Consider the following 14,114-nt stretch of genomic DNA (forward strand, 5'->3'; position numbering starts at 1 on the left):
CTTAAACCTGGCAAACCGCCGTCCGCCGTCTCCTCCTACCGTCCCATCAGCCTTACCTCGGGCTTCAGCAAGGTCCTGGAATCTATCCTCACCCGACGCATCCACCAGCATCTCCGCCAGCACCGCCTCCTTCCCGTTACACAGTGTGGCTTTCGGCCGTCCTTCTCTTCCGACGACCTTCTCCTTCACCTCACTCATCTCCTTTCCGAACAGCTTAATTCCCGTCGCTCCGCAATCTTCCTTTCCCTGGACCTCGAACGTGCATATGACCGCGTATGGCATTCCGGTCTCCTCTTCAAGCTCCAAACCTTCGCCCTTCCCATTAACTACGTCCGTCCGATCGGCTCCTTTCTCTCCCGCCGTCCTTCCTATGTCACCATCCATAACACAGATTCCTACACCTTTTTCCCCTCCGCCGGTGTGCCCCAAGGCTCCGTCCTCTCCCCCCTTCTGTACCTTTTGTACACGGCGGACATGCCGCTGCCGTCAGCCCCCGTCCACCTTCTCCAGTTTGCCGATGACACCGCCTTCCTTGCCCTTGCCCCCACCCTACAGCGCTCCCAACACCTTCTCCAATCCCATCTTGACCAGTTCACCGCTTGGTGCAACCAGTGGTTGCTCAAGGTCAATCCCTCCAAAACCCAGGCGATCATTGTAGGCAAAACTACCCCTTTCTTCTGCCTCCTTGATTTCTATCTCACCATCTATGGCTGTCCTATCACCCTCACTCCTACCCTTAAGTACCTTGGCGTCACCCTCGACCGTCGCCTCTCCTGGGCTCCCCACCTCCGGACAATCCAAGCTAACGCACGCTCCCGCCTCAGTCTCCTCAAGCTCCTCTCTGGCCGTACGTGGGGTCTGGACCCCTCCACCATCCTCCACACCTATAAGTCCCTCATCCGCCCTATCCTTTGTTATGCCCATCCGGCTTGGATCTCCGCCCCCCCTACCTTTTATAAATCCCTCCAAATCCTTGAACGTCATGTTCTCCGCCTTGCCTATCGCATCCCTTCTCTTTCCTTTTCCCACGTCCCCTCCCTGCGCCCCTCTTCCCCCGGGTTTCCCCTCCCCCTTCCTCCCTCCCCCCTTTCTCCCCTGCCTGTGGCATCTCTGCTCTCCCCTCTCGCTCTCCCACTCCCCTTCCTCCTCCTCCTCTCTTGGCAGGTCCCCGGACTCGCACACCCATAGTGAACATTCGCGCGCTGGAGATCATCGACATCAGTATCTCGTGTGTGTGCTTCGTTTTGTGTTTCGTGCGGTTACGACTCCACTGTTCACATGTGCCCTCGCTGTTCTCCGTGTTTTGTGCGCCGTGTCCACAAGTGTTAGTGTTTTTATCGTCCAACGTGAACGGCTGCATGTTTATTGTTTTTTTGTACCTCCATTTTTTGCCCGCCGTTTTTTGTATTGTCTGTATCACCTCTATGTCATGTTATTGTCCCACTTAAGGCTGAAGAGCAGCGTAATGTGCTGCTGCCAGCCCGCCTGTATAGGTGATTAAAATTACAATAAAAGAAAAAAAGGAAATGGTCCAATGTTCTGGCCTCCACATTCCCCAGATCTTAATCCAATAGATTTTTATTTGTGGTGACACTTAAAGCAACAAGTTTATAGTAATCCACACACGGATTTACATGGCCTAATGGTTCTTGTCCATGCCGCTTCGACAATGGTAGATGCGGGTGTGTTGCATAGAGAAAAGCAAAACATAATCCAGAGAGTAGTGAAGTGTTTGCAAATCCATGTAGTCTCAAATATCTTCATCAAAGTGAACGTTGCTCGTACATGTATGTACCAGCTCTGTGAAGATGCACCTGGATGTCAATCGTATAAGATGTAATTATTGTGTGTAGCATAATGTGCAATCAAGTGTAGCCGTCTATCATCATGTTTTGTATGTCTTGGTATACAGAGGACGTTGCTGCACCACTGTTATTTTTCTATTGGCTTTATTTGAATTAGGGACGAAAAAAATTGGTCGTTTACGTCTATAAGTTCATGTTATGTTCAATATTTAATTAAAGGTAACAATATCAGAAAGAAAGAGGTGTAAACTGGATACTATTTGATGCTTTAACTGAAGAATTTTATTGCGCGCGACCACGATTCGAATGTCAATGTTCCTCCAAATCCGTTCCCCAAGGCCTTGCCTTGTGTTACTGAGCTAGTGGGACAGCTCCGGCACTGAGTAAAGTACATGCTACCTGTTCTTGTCCACGCTCCACACAGTTACAGCGTTGACGGAGCCTCGTTTTTTAAATTGCATTTCTATTAAACCTATTGGCGGGACTAGTTTTTGGTAGTTACACTTTTGATTTGACTTGGGATGAGGCATCGCATGCCGACCGCCAAATGCGGCATTTTTTCTTCACCCAGTAGATGTAACGCCACTCGTGTGACTGCTACGTGGCGTCACTTTTGATGAATGTGGAAACCTGGTTGCCGGAGGGGTGTCTGCGGTCTTGTGGAAGTATTCGTTGCATGTTGAAACGGGGCTTAGTCTTCTCCGTTTGTAGGATCGACTGTAGTGACTTTTAGTTCCTTATGTTGGCTGTCCTTATTCACTATATTAAATAATAAAACACGGAGAAATTGTGCAAATGCTAGATACTAACTATATAAAGAAAACTAAATGATCTAATTTATATGATTGTGTGCTCTAGGCTGAAGAAAGCTGATGATGAATTTACTGTAGTGCGATAGGAAATAGATGGTGATCAGTACTGTAGCCAGAGTCCGAATAAAAGTATTTGCATTTGAGTCACAGATTCCTACCTTCTGTGTATTTAGGTTTGTAAATGGAAAGTACACTATGGTATTGGATTTCATTACCAAGTAACAACCTCTATTAGGGTGCATACATTTGGAAAATCTGTTTTTGTTTTGTTTCGTTTCTTGTGTGTGTATTGTATTGCTTCAAGATGGGGATAGTTCCGACAGCTAGGCAGATGATAAATCAATGCTTCAGAAATTTCTCCGTTTCAACTGCAGAAATAAGTAAATGTTTGCTTCTAGCACCGTGCAAAGAAAATTTTTGCAAAAGCGTTATAACTCTTCACAAACGTTTTATGAAATACCATTCAAATAAGTTTGGGCACCTACCGAAACTGTCCCCGCAAGAGGTATGTACATAATTGAATGGATATACGACCATATAGCAGTTTTTGTGACTTCATTTGCATTTAAGTTTTGTAAAATACGTAATAAATTGAATAGGTGACCAATATCCTGCGTGAAAATGAATATTCCCAAGAGTTTAACAGTCCTGGTTCAGTTAAATCTTATGATTCCAACCAGCTTGCTTCAAATAACCCAACAGAAGATGCCAGATCAGAAGCATGCTGCTTAATGACAACAGGTAACGTTTCATAGATTTCGATTTCACAAAGTTAAACGTGTCGAAATTTAAAGTGTACTATATCAGAATGCAATTTTTACACATGGGACATACTGAGTGATTGTTCGATTCATCCATCCATTGTGCTCTCGAAGCCCCATAATAAAGAAGAGAGCCTTGAGGGATGTAGTATGAGGCACGTTACATAGCCTATTAACAGGCAGAATACTCGCAGTTGGCCGTATCTGTAAAGTATGGTGTAAAAACAATAAATTATTACTAGCACTAATCTACACACGCTCATAATTGTGTTATTTATTGACTGCCTAATGTTTGCTTGTCCAGAGAGAGAAATGCACTCCTTTATATAGAAAAGCCACTGCTTCTTCTCCTATACTAGTCAGCTGCTGTTTTTATCTAATAGGTTACATTCATCAAACAAAGTATTTATGTAATTTTACACAAACCACTGACAGCTGTCTATATACTGTCAGAGTGAAGATTTGTTTAACACAAATGAGATGTGCTGAATTAAAATGCCCCCTGTCCAAGCATATTTTACCTTTTGTTTAAATATTTGAGTGTTTTCTGTCAGATGTTTACTGTACACTTTTGCGCCAGAGTAAAAAAACTCTACTCTACTAAAAAACTGAACTCTGTAGAGTGGGATGCATAGCCCATATAAAAAGTTTTACTCCTAATATTGGGGTTGAGAATTGCAGATTTCATCTACAATTCGCTTCTGTTATTAACAACAAATACCATTACAGAGTATATGTATTGGTACACAAATTGATTTATTGATTTAGGCGCATAAAATTATAAACAGGGAGAGAGAGAGAGAGAGAGAGACTGCCAAATTTCACAAATTGGGATTTTACCCATGTACAGTACTGCTGTTGATATTATCTCATGACCAGCATACTTAAAAAAAAAAAAAATCTTCATTCTTGTGGTGCAAAACCACATTCATATGTGTTTTTAATTGATGATAATGCATCTGTTAAAAACAATAGAAAATTGAAGTCAATATACTTCCTTTAATAGTAGATATTCTTAGCCAGCAGGAAGTGTGTTTGCAGTATAACTTTTAAAAATCTATGTAGGCTATATATAAAAAGTATTGTGTACATTATAAAAGCAGCATTTTTAAAATATTTGTAAGTGTTCAATTTATATGCCAAAATGTATCCATCCTATAATTATGTCCTTGTATGGGCACCTGCAAGAGGGGGCATTTGTCCTTGCTTGCAGTCTGTGTAAAATTTTCATTCTTATAAAATTATCACACGTTTATAGCAGTGATTGCAAATCAACTGAACCGAAGATTTAACATTGTCGAATGCGGTGGAAAACCTTTGCCTTTAGTAATCACTTTTTTTCTGTTGTTCTGAAATAGTGTTCCCAATCTTTTCTCAGAGCTTCCTCAAACAGTGCTTATGGAGCTGCAGAAAAGTACCTGTCCAACATTGTGCCGTGCTAATTCCCATTACAGTGGAAACCTGGAAGCTGTATACCTGTATGTGCTTTTTGTCTGTCCCCAAACCCTGCATGGTTGCTGTTGCTTTTGCTGTACAACAGAATCGTGACAGTAGCTGACTGCTTGTTTTGGGGTGAATGTCTGTGATGGCTTAGTGACACATTGTTTTACAAAACAGACCAATTGTGGTGGACTCCGAACAACACAGTCATGCTGTACTATTAACCTATGAGCCGAGATGCATCAATCATGAATAGAAAATGCCATTTTTGTGCTAGCAGGAGGAAAATGCATGAAATTTCAAGTTTTAAGCTCGAAAAGGTATCCTCCTCAGTAAATGGGCGTTTCTGTTTCTCCCTGTAGTGCAACACAGCCCAACACGATCGTAGGGCTTGGAACTCTACAGCCTTGTTGGCATGGCTGCTCAATAATGCGTCAACCTGGATGGACGAGGATGAATTCTTAGTTCAGTCCAAGGGTATTAAAAGTGAATTCAACTGGCAAAATCTGTATACTGGCCCTGAGTTACATTTTATGTAGTTTTCGAGACACATTTTATTAAATATTAGTTATTTCAGTCAGTAAGGGGGGAAAAAATAGAACGCATGAAAGTATTTTATTAAATCCATTAACTTGAAGTTTTGTAAGGAAAGAAAGTCTTACAGATGGCATTAAGCTGAACAAGCATTTGTTTAAAATCTATTCTGTTTCTCCTTTGGGCGGAACTCGCATGTCAGTTTTGTTGGCTGTTAGTGTTGATATCCAGCAGCATTTTCTCAATCATTTGTTTTTCCAATTTTTTATTTCTTAGTTCCAACCTAACATTATTGGAATATGAATACATTTTTTGTGAATATTTCTAGCTTTATTTCCTAACACTTTGGATACCCTGGATTTAGCCTTATGAAGTTCGTAGTGTTGAAGTATAGAGGGCAGCATCAATATGCATGTTGACAAGATAAAATACTTTACTTAACATAGTATCAAAGTGACCTATATTAAAAATTCTAAGGAGATATCTGTCAATTATTTGAAATACAATATGTTACGTAGTTATGAAGCATGTGCTTTTCAGACTTACTGGATCAGTTATATCAAGAATGGAATTTTTAGAATCTCGCCCCTTCTTGGATAGATTTCTGCAGATGCCCTTGAGTTCTTAACTAGTAATTTTATTATTACTGCTTGTAAGAGAGGACAAGTGGTTAATCATGTGGCCTCTCACACAAGAGGTCACTGGCTCAAAGTAAGTTGTGGTTAGTGTGCTTTCTTTTCCCTTTCTTCAGACTAAAATAGTCAGTGCACACTATGTCATAGTAAGACAGACTCCTCACAAAATTTAATCCATGGTTTTTGTTTGAAATTGGTATCACTGGTAGAAATGCAAAAGCTGTACGTAAACATGGTAGTCAGGATCAGTCAGTGTTGTTGTTACCTATTGTTCTATAGTTCAGATTTTTTGTATCTGAAATTCTGAAACAATTATCAGACCAACTTATTGATCATAATATTACAATTTAGACAAATTTTTGTGGTGATACACTTGATTAACAAGTATGGGAGGGGGTCTACAGAGGTGCACCACGACATTACTTGGTTAGGGTATAAAATACTCAGCCCTGTCCTTGAAACAGTGTAATCAGAAACATGGGAGTGATGGTACGAAATCACAGTTTAATGTGAATTTGGAACCATAGTGCACCTTGGCTTTTTTCATACATACAAAACTTCACTGGATACAAAAATTTGCTGTCAGCTAAAATCTGAGATCTAAGTGGAGATTAACATTCTAAATGGTTTGGATTATTATTTTTATGCATATCTTACAGAACCATTCTTCAATAAATCCTAGAACTTATGCGACATGCTACATAAATACATTATGAACTTTCATACTGGTTACTGGTAAATTAGATTGGGAAATGAGATACTTAAAGTAGTAAATGAGTTTTGTTATTTAGGGAGCAAAATAACTGATGAGGGTCGGAGTAGAGAGGATATAAAATGTAGACTGGCTATGGTAAGGAAAGTGTTTCTGAAGAATAGAAATTTGTTAACATTGAGTATAGATTTAAATGTCAGGAAGTCAAGAAAATCAATGTATTGGTTCTAATACTCAGCATAATCCTATGTCATGATTGTGTTGATGGTCAGAGGACTAATAATAGGTGCCAAATAACTGATTGGGTAGTTTTAATATTAAATAAGTAGAACATTCTTAGTGTCTTTCACCCATGATAAAAGTTAAAGTTAAGAGAAAGAGCAGGAAAATACTATCCATATTTGTGACCAAAGGAGGAGTGACTAGAACAAGGCTAAAGAGACCAGTTTAATAATATTACTTAATGAATACCATTATTACATAACTTCAAGATAGAATGAGGAATAGAAAAAATAAAATGTAAATGTACAGGTGATGAAAGGCAGAAAATTTCAATCCGAATTCAGGATCAGGAGACACATCAAAGAAAGGAGCAGTGGGCTAGTAGCCCATATTATATTTTTAGGGGACTCTGAAACCAGGTTCATGTTCCATTGTTATGTAATGACAATGTGTTCTAGGGTTTATTTATTTATTTATTTATTTAACATGATCTCATTAGGGCCACCTGGGTGGTTCTTACATCAGACCAGATTTTCACAAATACACTATCTTTTTCACATCAAAATCACCTGAGGAATAACAGTTTTAATATGATAAATAGTAGTCAAATGATTTGAGTGTGTATAGCTACAATAAATGAGGGGCTCGGGCATAAAACATGGTAACTGACATTTTAGTGGTTTGGAGATATTAGTATATGAAGTTTCAAAAAAATATAACAACATATTTTACTATTTTATATCTTTTCTTCAAGTTTTAACTAAGTATTTTAACATTAAGGAATGCAATGGTAAGTTTACAAAATGGAAATAATTTTTTTTTATTGGAAAAAAGAAGCAATACATAATACATTGACACAAATTATATGGTAGATACAATGTTATTTGTGAACGTAAAATGTACATACCGTGTTATTCATTGCATTAAAAGTGTTCATTTCCCACTGGAAAATTTGACATTATGAAGTTAGTTGATGATAATTTAAGCCAACATGTTAATGACAGTATCATGTAATTAAATTTGCAGTTTTAATATCTGAAAATACTAATAGTGGTACTCAAATTTCACTGTCACTGCTCTCATTGTTTGCCTTGGATTGCTCAGCTGTTTTTAATGTCTTGTAATAAGCATGTTATACTTCTGGTATGTATGGCAAAGAAGATAGAATATCATTCAATTTGGTTGCGTCAGTGGGTTTTGGACCTCTCTGTAGGATTGGTAGAGAACATTTGAAGCCTTTGAGGAACTGTACTGGACAACTGCTTCGCCTTAGTGATAAAGTGTCCATTTCAGAATGGTACTAATTACATACTTTCATTTCTTCGGGTTCCTGCCTTGACAACTCCATCTTTACATTTGTAATTCCAAACTTTTTTCCAGAACCTGTTTCACAAGCCTGGTTGAAGTTGTCCCGCAAGTTTGAAATTTTTACAAAATCACCTATGGTCATACGTTACACAATCATAGGTTTCTTCTTCTGACACTTCTTCAAGACCTCTATCCACTCCTTAGGCAAGAATACATAGTGACAATGATTCTGTACATATTTCTTAACAATGCCAAAATCATGATCAGAAAGCAAAATTATATGCCCTACTTGCGGAAATGTGTGTGTGTGTGTGTGTGTGTGTGTGTGTGTGTGTGTGTGTGTGTGTGTGTGTGCCAGTTTTGAATCTACCCTCTGCTCTAAGTTTCAACCATATTGCAACAGTGGTCCAGTTTTTGTCTTGACCTCCACAGTTGTCCCTCACAGTGCTTCAGTAAACAACTGCCAATCTCATCTTCTCCTCTACCAGCAGTGCCTTAATTCTACACACAGAAATATCTTGTTTTTATGAACAAGAATGGACACTGAGATGGTAACAGAAGACTTTCTTTTTGTAGAAAGCAGGACCAGTTGAAAGTTTGGGAGTTGGTAGACTCTGCTGCAAATCAAATGTGATGACATAAACAATCTTTCTCTGCCTCTTTTGTAGCTAGCATAATAACATCCTGTCCTGCTTTTGCAATGTGCTGAAGTAACTCAAGTTCAGCATATAAGGATTTTGATAAGTTTTGGTCTTTCTCCTTTCTTGCATTTTCTATTTTAATGTGTAGGTAATTCTATGTGCTGCAAATGTCTGATTTAGGGTTTTTAAAGGATATGTTGTGCTCTCCTACAAAAATCTGTCATAATTTATCTGTGGACGCAGGCAATTTCTGTAGTTGTTCACATTCTTCTTTGTATTTGTCGTAACAGCTTTCTGTTGTGTATTCCATGCTCATGAATTTCCTATTTGGACTACCAACTCTTCAGTAGTGAGTGGCATATGTTGGCAGTCTATTTATGAAAATATTAACAAATTCAATATCTTCACTCTAATACTTTTTAGGATGATGCTGGTGTTTTCCCCTTACATCTCCGGAGGGGGTTCTATGAACTTCCTTTATTTTGGATGTTAAGTGTTCTGAATGATCCCTACTTCTTTGTAGTCCATGAATATTCAAAAGAGCAGTCTTACAAATTTCAGTGTGCTTTCCACTAGATGACATCGAGGAATACCTTATAGTAGTACTCAGTCTTGATGAACTGTCAGTTTCTTTGTTTTTCTCTTTGTTTCAGTTACTTGTATGCAACCATGAAGGTAGGCATTGTGCAAGTCATAATTTCCCATATCCATTCACTCTCCCATGTTGAATAATTGGAAACACCTTTTTCTGTAGTTACAGTCAGGACTAGGTTCGCGGCTGTAATGCCCATTGCCCTTCCCTTCTTCCTGAATATAAGCTAAACATCTATTGCGAGCTTCTTGGCATTTCTGTTGTTGGTTCATACCCCTCTTCTTTTTTTCTGCGACAGCTCTGTTCGCCTTTCTTAGGACTTGCATTATTCTAAAAGAAAAAAGAAAGAAATTTGTAGGCCTAATGTAATTTAAATACGAAAAGATTTGCTTAAAAAAACACGCACTGAAATTCGTATACAATTTTAATTGAACTAAAGTACTGACAAACCTTAATCAAACATATGTTGAAAATTATTTTGTAGATAAATTACATTACCTAACCAAGCAAGCTACACACTTTAAAACAGAACATGCACACAAACCTTTGCACAGGAGAATGTTACAGTACATAACTATCAGTTTTACTTCTCCGTATTAATCCATAGCATGTATAATGTGATAACTACAGCAAATAACATCTGCATTTCTCCAAAGTATGTATGACATGTTAACTACAGTAGATACCATTGTTTACACGCAAAGGCAAATATGAGGTTAGTGACACTACTTACCTTATTTTCTTCATCATTGCTACTGAAATTACTTCCATAATCTGTCTTGTGGTAGCAGATGTTGCTACTTACCAGGAAAAACCATGTTGTATTCTGCTGCCACCTGTGGAGATTTTTGGAAACTAACTCGTGTATTTATTTCAGCATGCAAGATACTACATTGTAAGTGGCATAAGTCATTTTTGGCCAAAATGTGAATTCCCATGTTTTATGCCTGAGCGCCTCCAATAGTATTGAATGTGAATTTATATAGTTAATACTGGCAGCATTTGTACTACTACTGCTGCTGCTGCTGCCACCACTAATGATGATGATACTAATGATAATGGCAGATATAAAAAGAATTTATACATGTACAAAATAAATGTTCTCCAATAGGAAATCCAAGAAGGCTGCACCAGGTAAAAGTACAGGGAAATGAGGAATATCTGGTTGGAAAGAAGGATGGACAAGGGTAAAGAATGCGTACAAAGACAACAGTAATAATTATTGTCGCTTTAATAGATATGTCATTAACTGTTTTATGAAGCTGGAGGATGCTATTCAGTTCTCTAATATAATGCAGGAGATTATTCTAGTCAGGTTCTTGCTAGTGAGAAGGAATTTGAGAAAATGATTGAATGATGGGGTGGTATAGAAAGGATTTTGCTCTGATGGGGATGGGTGTTTCTGCCATGTTGTTCAGTCGAGCATTAAGGTCAATGAGGGAAGTGTATGTTGGATGAGACAGAAGAGAAGAGAGAGAGTATGGAAATCTCTGTGCTTGTCTGCATGCAGCCAGGATAGCTGTGCATATGATAGTGAAATATGATCACAGAGTTGAACATCACAGATATAATGAACACAGGCATTCATAACCAGTTCCAGGTGCTGTGAGCTTTGCTGAGAAAGGCCTTGCAGGATAACATCTCTGTAGTCATTAATTGCAAGTGTAGGTGTTTGTACAAGTTTCTTTTTCAGTTCAAGAGGGATGAGCTTTTTATATTTTTGTAGGGCGTCAGAATTGAAGTTCATGAAGTTAAGGGATTCTGCTACCTATATGACAAAGTAATCGATGACAGACGGTGCAAGGAGGACATCAAAAGCAGACTAGTGCTGGCAAAAAGAGCATTCCTGGCCATGAGAAGTCTACTAGAATCAAATATATGCTTAATTTGAGGAAGAAATTTCTGAGAATGTGCATTTGGAACACAGCACAGCATTGTATAGTAGTGAAACATGGTCTGTGGGAAAACCAGAACAGAAGAGAATCAAAGCATTTGAGATGTGGTGCTACAGCCAAATGTTAAAAATTAGGTGTGCTGATAAGATCAGGAATGAGGAAAGGAACCACGGACAAGAAGAAGGGACAAGATCGTAGTACATCTATTAAGACAACAGGGAATGACTTCCGTGGTACCATAGGGAGCTGTAGAGGGCAAAAACTGTAGAGGAGGACATAAGGAATATATCCAGCAAATAATTGAGGATATAGGTTGCAAACGCTGCTCTGAGATGAAGAGGTTGGTCCAGGAAAGGAATTCGTGGTGGGCTGCATCAAATCAGTAAGAAGACTTACAACTAAAAAATGGGACATGGAGACGCGCCATTCAGTCCAATTTAGATTTTCTTCTATTATTAATCCTAGACCTGTTGCAGAAGGAGATAAGTTGATATTTGTCCCATTCACAGTTAGATGGTAGAGATTCCTGATAATTTGGACTAATAAGCCTAGAATGACCCACCAGTACCACTTGGGTTTTGGATGCATTGAGTTTTAACCCTTTATCATGTGCTCATTTTGATAGTGCACACAGATCTGTATTGAGATTTCTGTCATGGAATACTATGGTACCTGGAATTTGGTCCAAGTCTCTGCATCTAGTTAAAAATAAAATGGCAATGGTTGCCAAATAATTCTGATAAAAGGTTTCATCATCATTCTGCTACTGAACAGAAAAGTGAAACCAGAGGAGCAGGTATATGTTTTGAGTATCGCCTTGCCCTCGGGGTGGTAAAGTGCCCCTCAGAAGGTGACTTACACACACCGAGTGTGTATCCACAGGACATGCAATCTTCTCAAATATTCTTATGATGTCTACGACCACAAAAAATTTCAGAAGTAAACTAGTCCGCTTTACAGATGTCTTGTTGGGGACTAGCCAATAGAGAAGTATTGGAAGGAGGATGAAATAAGATGACGATCTGCAAATTGGGGCATGGGATATTGGAAGATTGAATGCTCTAAGGAAGCTGGAAAATTTCAAAAGGACAAATGAGCAAGTTAAAAGCAAACACAATAGGCGTTATTGTTTTTTGCTCTGTCTGAAGAGTGGTTTGTAGCAGCTCTCTACACTAATTTTTCCTGTCTTTTTTTTCTTTGTATGTTGACTATTTATCGTAATGATTTATTTTACATTATAGCCTATTATGTAGTATTCCATAATAGACCTTATTTTCTGTCTATAATTATCTTTCTGCATTCACTTCAGGTGAATTAATAATGTTACCATGGTTAAAAATGAAATCAAAATAGCAATATTACTGTTACTGTTGCTACTGCCATTGCACCTGCCATCCATAATATTACTACTATTATGCTTCCATATAATTTACCTCTGTTATAGTATTTCTATTGCTATTATAATGGGTAATCACAGAAAAATGTCAATCCTTGCTGCACTAAAATGATCACTTAATTATTCACCAGCTTTTGCATCACAGATTCCTTACATTGTTTCACTAACACCCTGCTCTGTAGGTGTATTGTCTGTTCCATAGTCACTGTAGATGATGATGTGGTGAAGAAATCCTGAACTTTTGGTCCATTTCAGTGTGAATAACTGACATTATCTGCAGACTTTTCTCTTGTTCTCCTTTGTTGCAGAGGACATTCCTCTGCTCTTGGGGTGCATTGTGATACATAATGTGAACTGTTGTTGCATGACCCACATCATCCTGATCTCTTAAAGTCCTTAATCACACAGACCAATACTTTAGTCATGCTGCTGTTCTTAGTTGTGTATGGAGTGTGTTGGTTCAAATGATGATAGTGCCTCCCAAGCAGTTTTTGATACTGTGCAACGAATGCAACCTACATCCATTTGAACCTGCCTTCTCAGCTGTTACCTCTTTTTATGTCTATAACAGCATTTTGGTTTCTGTACAAGCCATAGGCAATATTTTATCCCTTATAACTACAGACTTTGGGTTGATAGGACACTTCCTTAGGCACCAAAGAATCATTAGTTTGGTAATTGTGGGAAGTGAGGGGCAAAGCGAAATGCAAAGAGGACGGATGATTGTAAGGTAATAACAGCAGCCTCAGCAGTGATGCAAAAGGAGTTGATGTCTATGTAAATAGGGAGACAGGTAACATTGTGACTTACAGTTCACAACACACATGACTAATTCTTCTGCTGAGGATTGAAGTGAAGCAAAATTCATCCACTATTGCACACTTCCAAATATCCCATTTTACAGTCTGCACTTCGCATATTTGCCAATTCCTCTGTTTCCTCATACGTTCTCTCCTTTCTGTTATCAGCAAAGTGGTAAATGATTATAACACTGTAATAGGGAAGAGGATGGAAAGCAAAAGGCATAATTGCCAGAGAATGTGGACTTTGGAAGGTGGGGGAAATGATAGGGAAGGGATACTTCAAGAGATTCATGTGACTGTAGTGAACATGGCATTTAAAACTCATATTTGGGGGATACATTAAGACATGGAATAATATCAAGTGGGTTACATAGTCATTAGGTAAAGATTTATAATACAATACCAGACTGCTAGGTGTAAACATATACTCAGATCTCAATGTGTACTGATGAACTGAAGGAAAGTGAAATTTGAGAAGATAAAGAAAAAGGAGTATACCATGAAGTGGAATACTGAAACTTAAGAATAGAATGAGATTAATAAAAATAATGAGAGTAG

The 14,114-nt window shown here is 38.5% G+C and overlaps 1 protein-coding gene across 2 annotated transcripts in view; it reads left to right on the plus strand.

The window, feature by feature from the left end:
* The first annotated feature begins 2,475 nt into the window (after positions 1–2,475).
* LOC126483543 (pyruvate dehydrogenase [acetyl-transferring]-phosphatase 1, mitochondrial) overlaps positions 2,476–14,114 on the plus strand; it is a 30,347-nt gene continuing 18,708 nt past the window's right edge. Inside the window, exons 1-3 of one of the 2 annotated variants that reach the window (XM_050106629.1) lie at positions 2,476–2,790; positions 2,922–3,122; positions 3,217–3,358. In XM_050106629.1, coding sequence (XP_049962586.1) covers positions 2,922–3,122; positions 3,217–3,358 — 343 coding nt within the window. In that variant the 5' untranslated portion in view covers positions 2,476–2,790. Of the gene's footprint in view, positions 3,123–3,216; positions 3,359–14,114 lie in introns of both variants that reach the window. The other variant, XM_050106628.1, reaches the window with a different exon arrangement.

The sequence above is a fragment of the Schistocerca serialis genome, chromosome 1, assembly GCF_023864345.2.
Source record: "Schistocerca serialis cubense isolate TAMUIC-IGC-003099 chromosome 1, iqSchSeri2.2, whole genome shotgun sequence".
Classification (NCBI taxonomy): Eukaryota; Metazoa; Arthropoda; class Insecta; order Orthoptera; family Acrididae; genus Schistocerca; species Schistocerca serialis.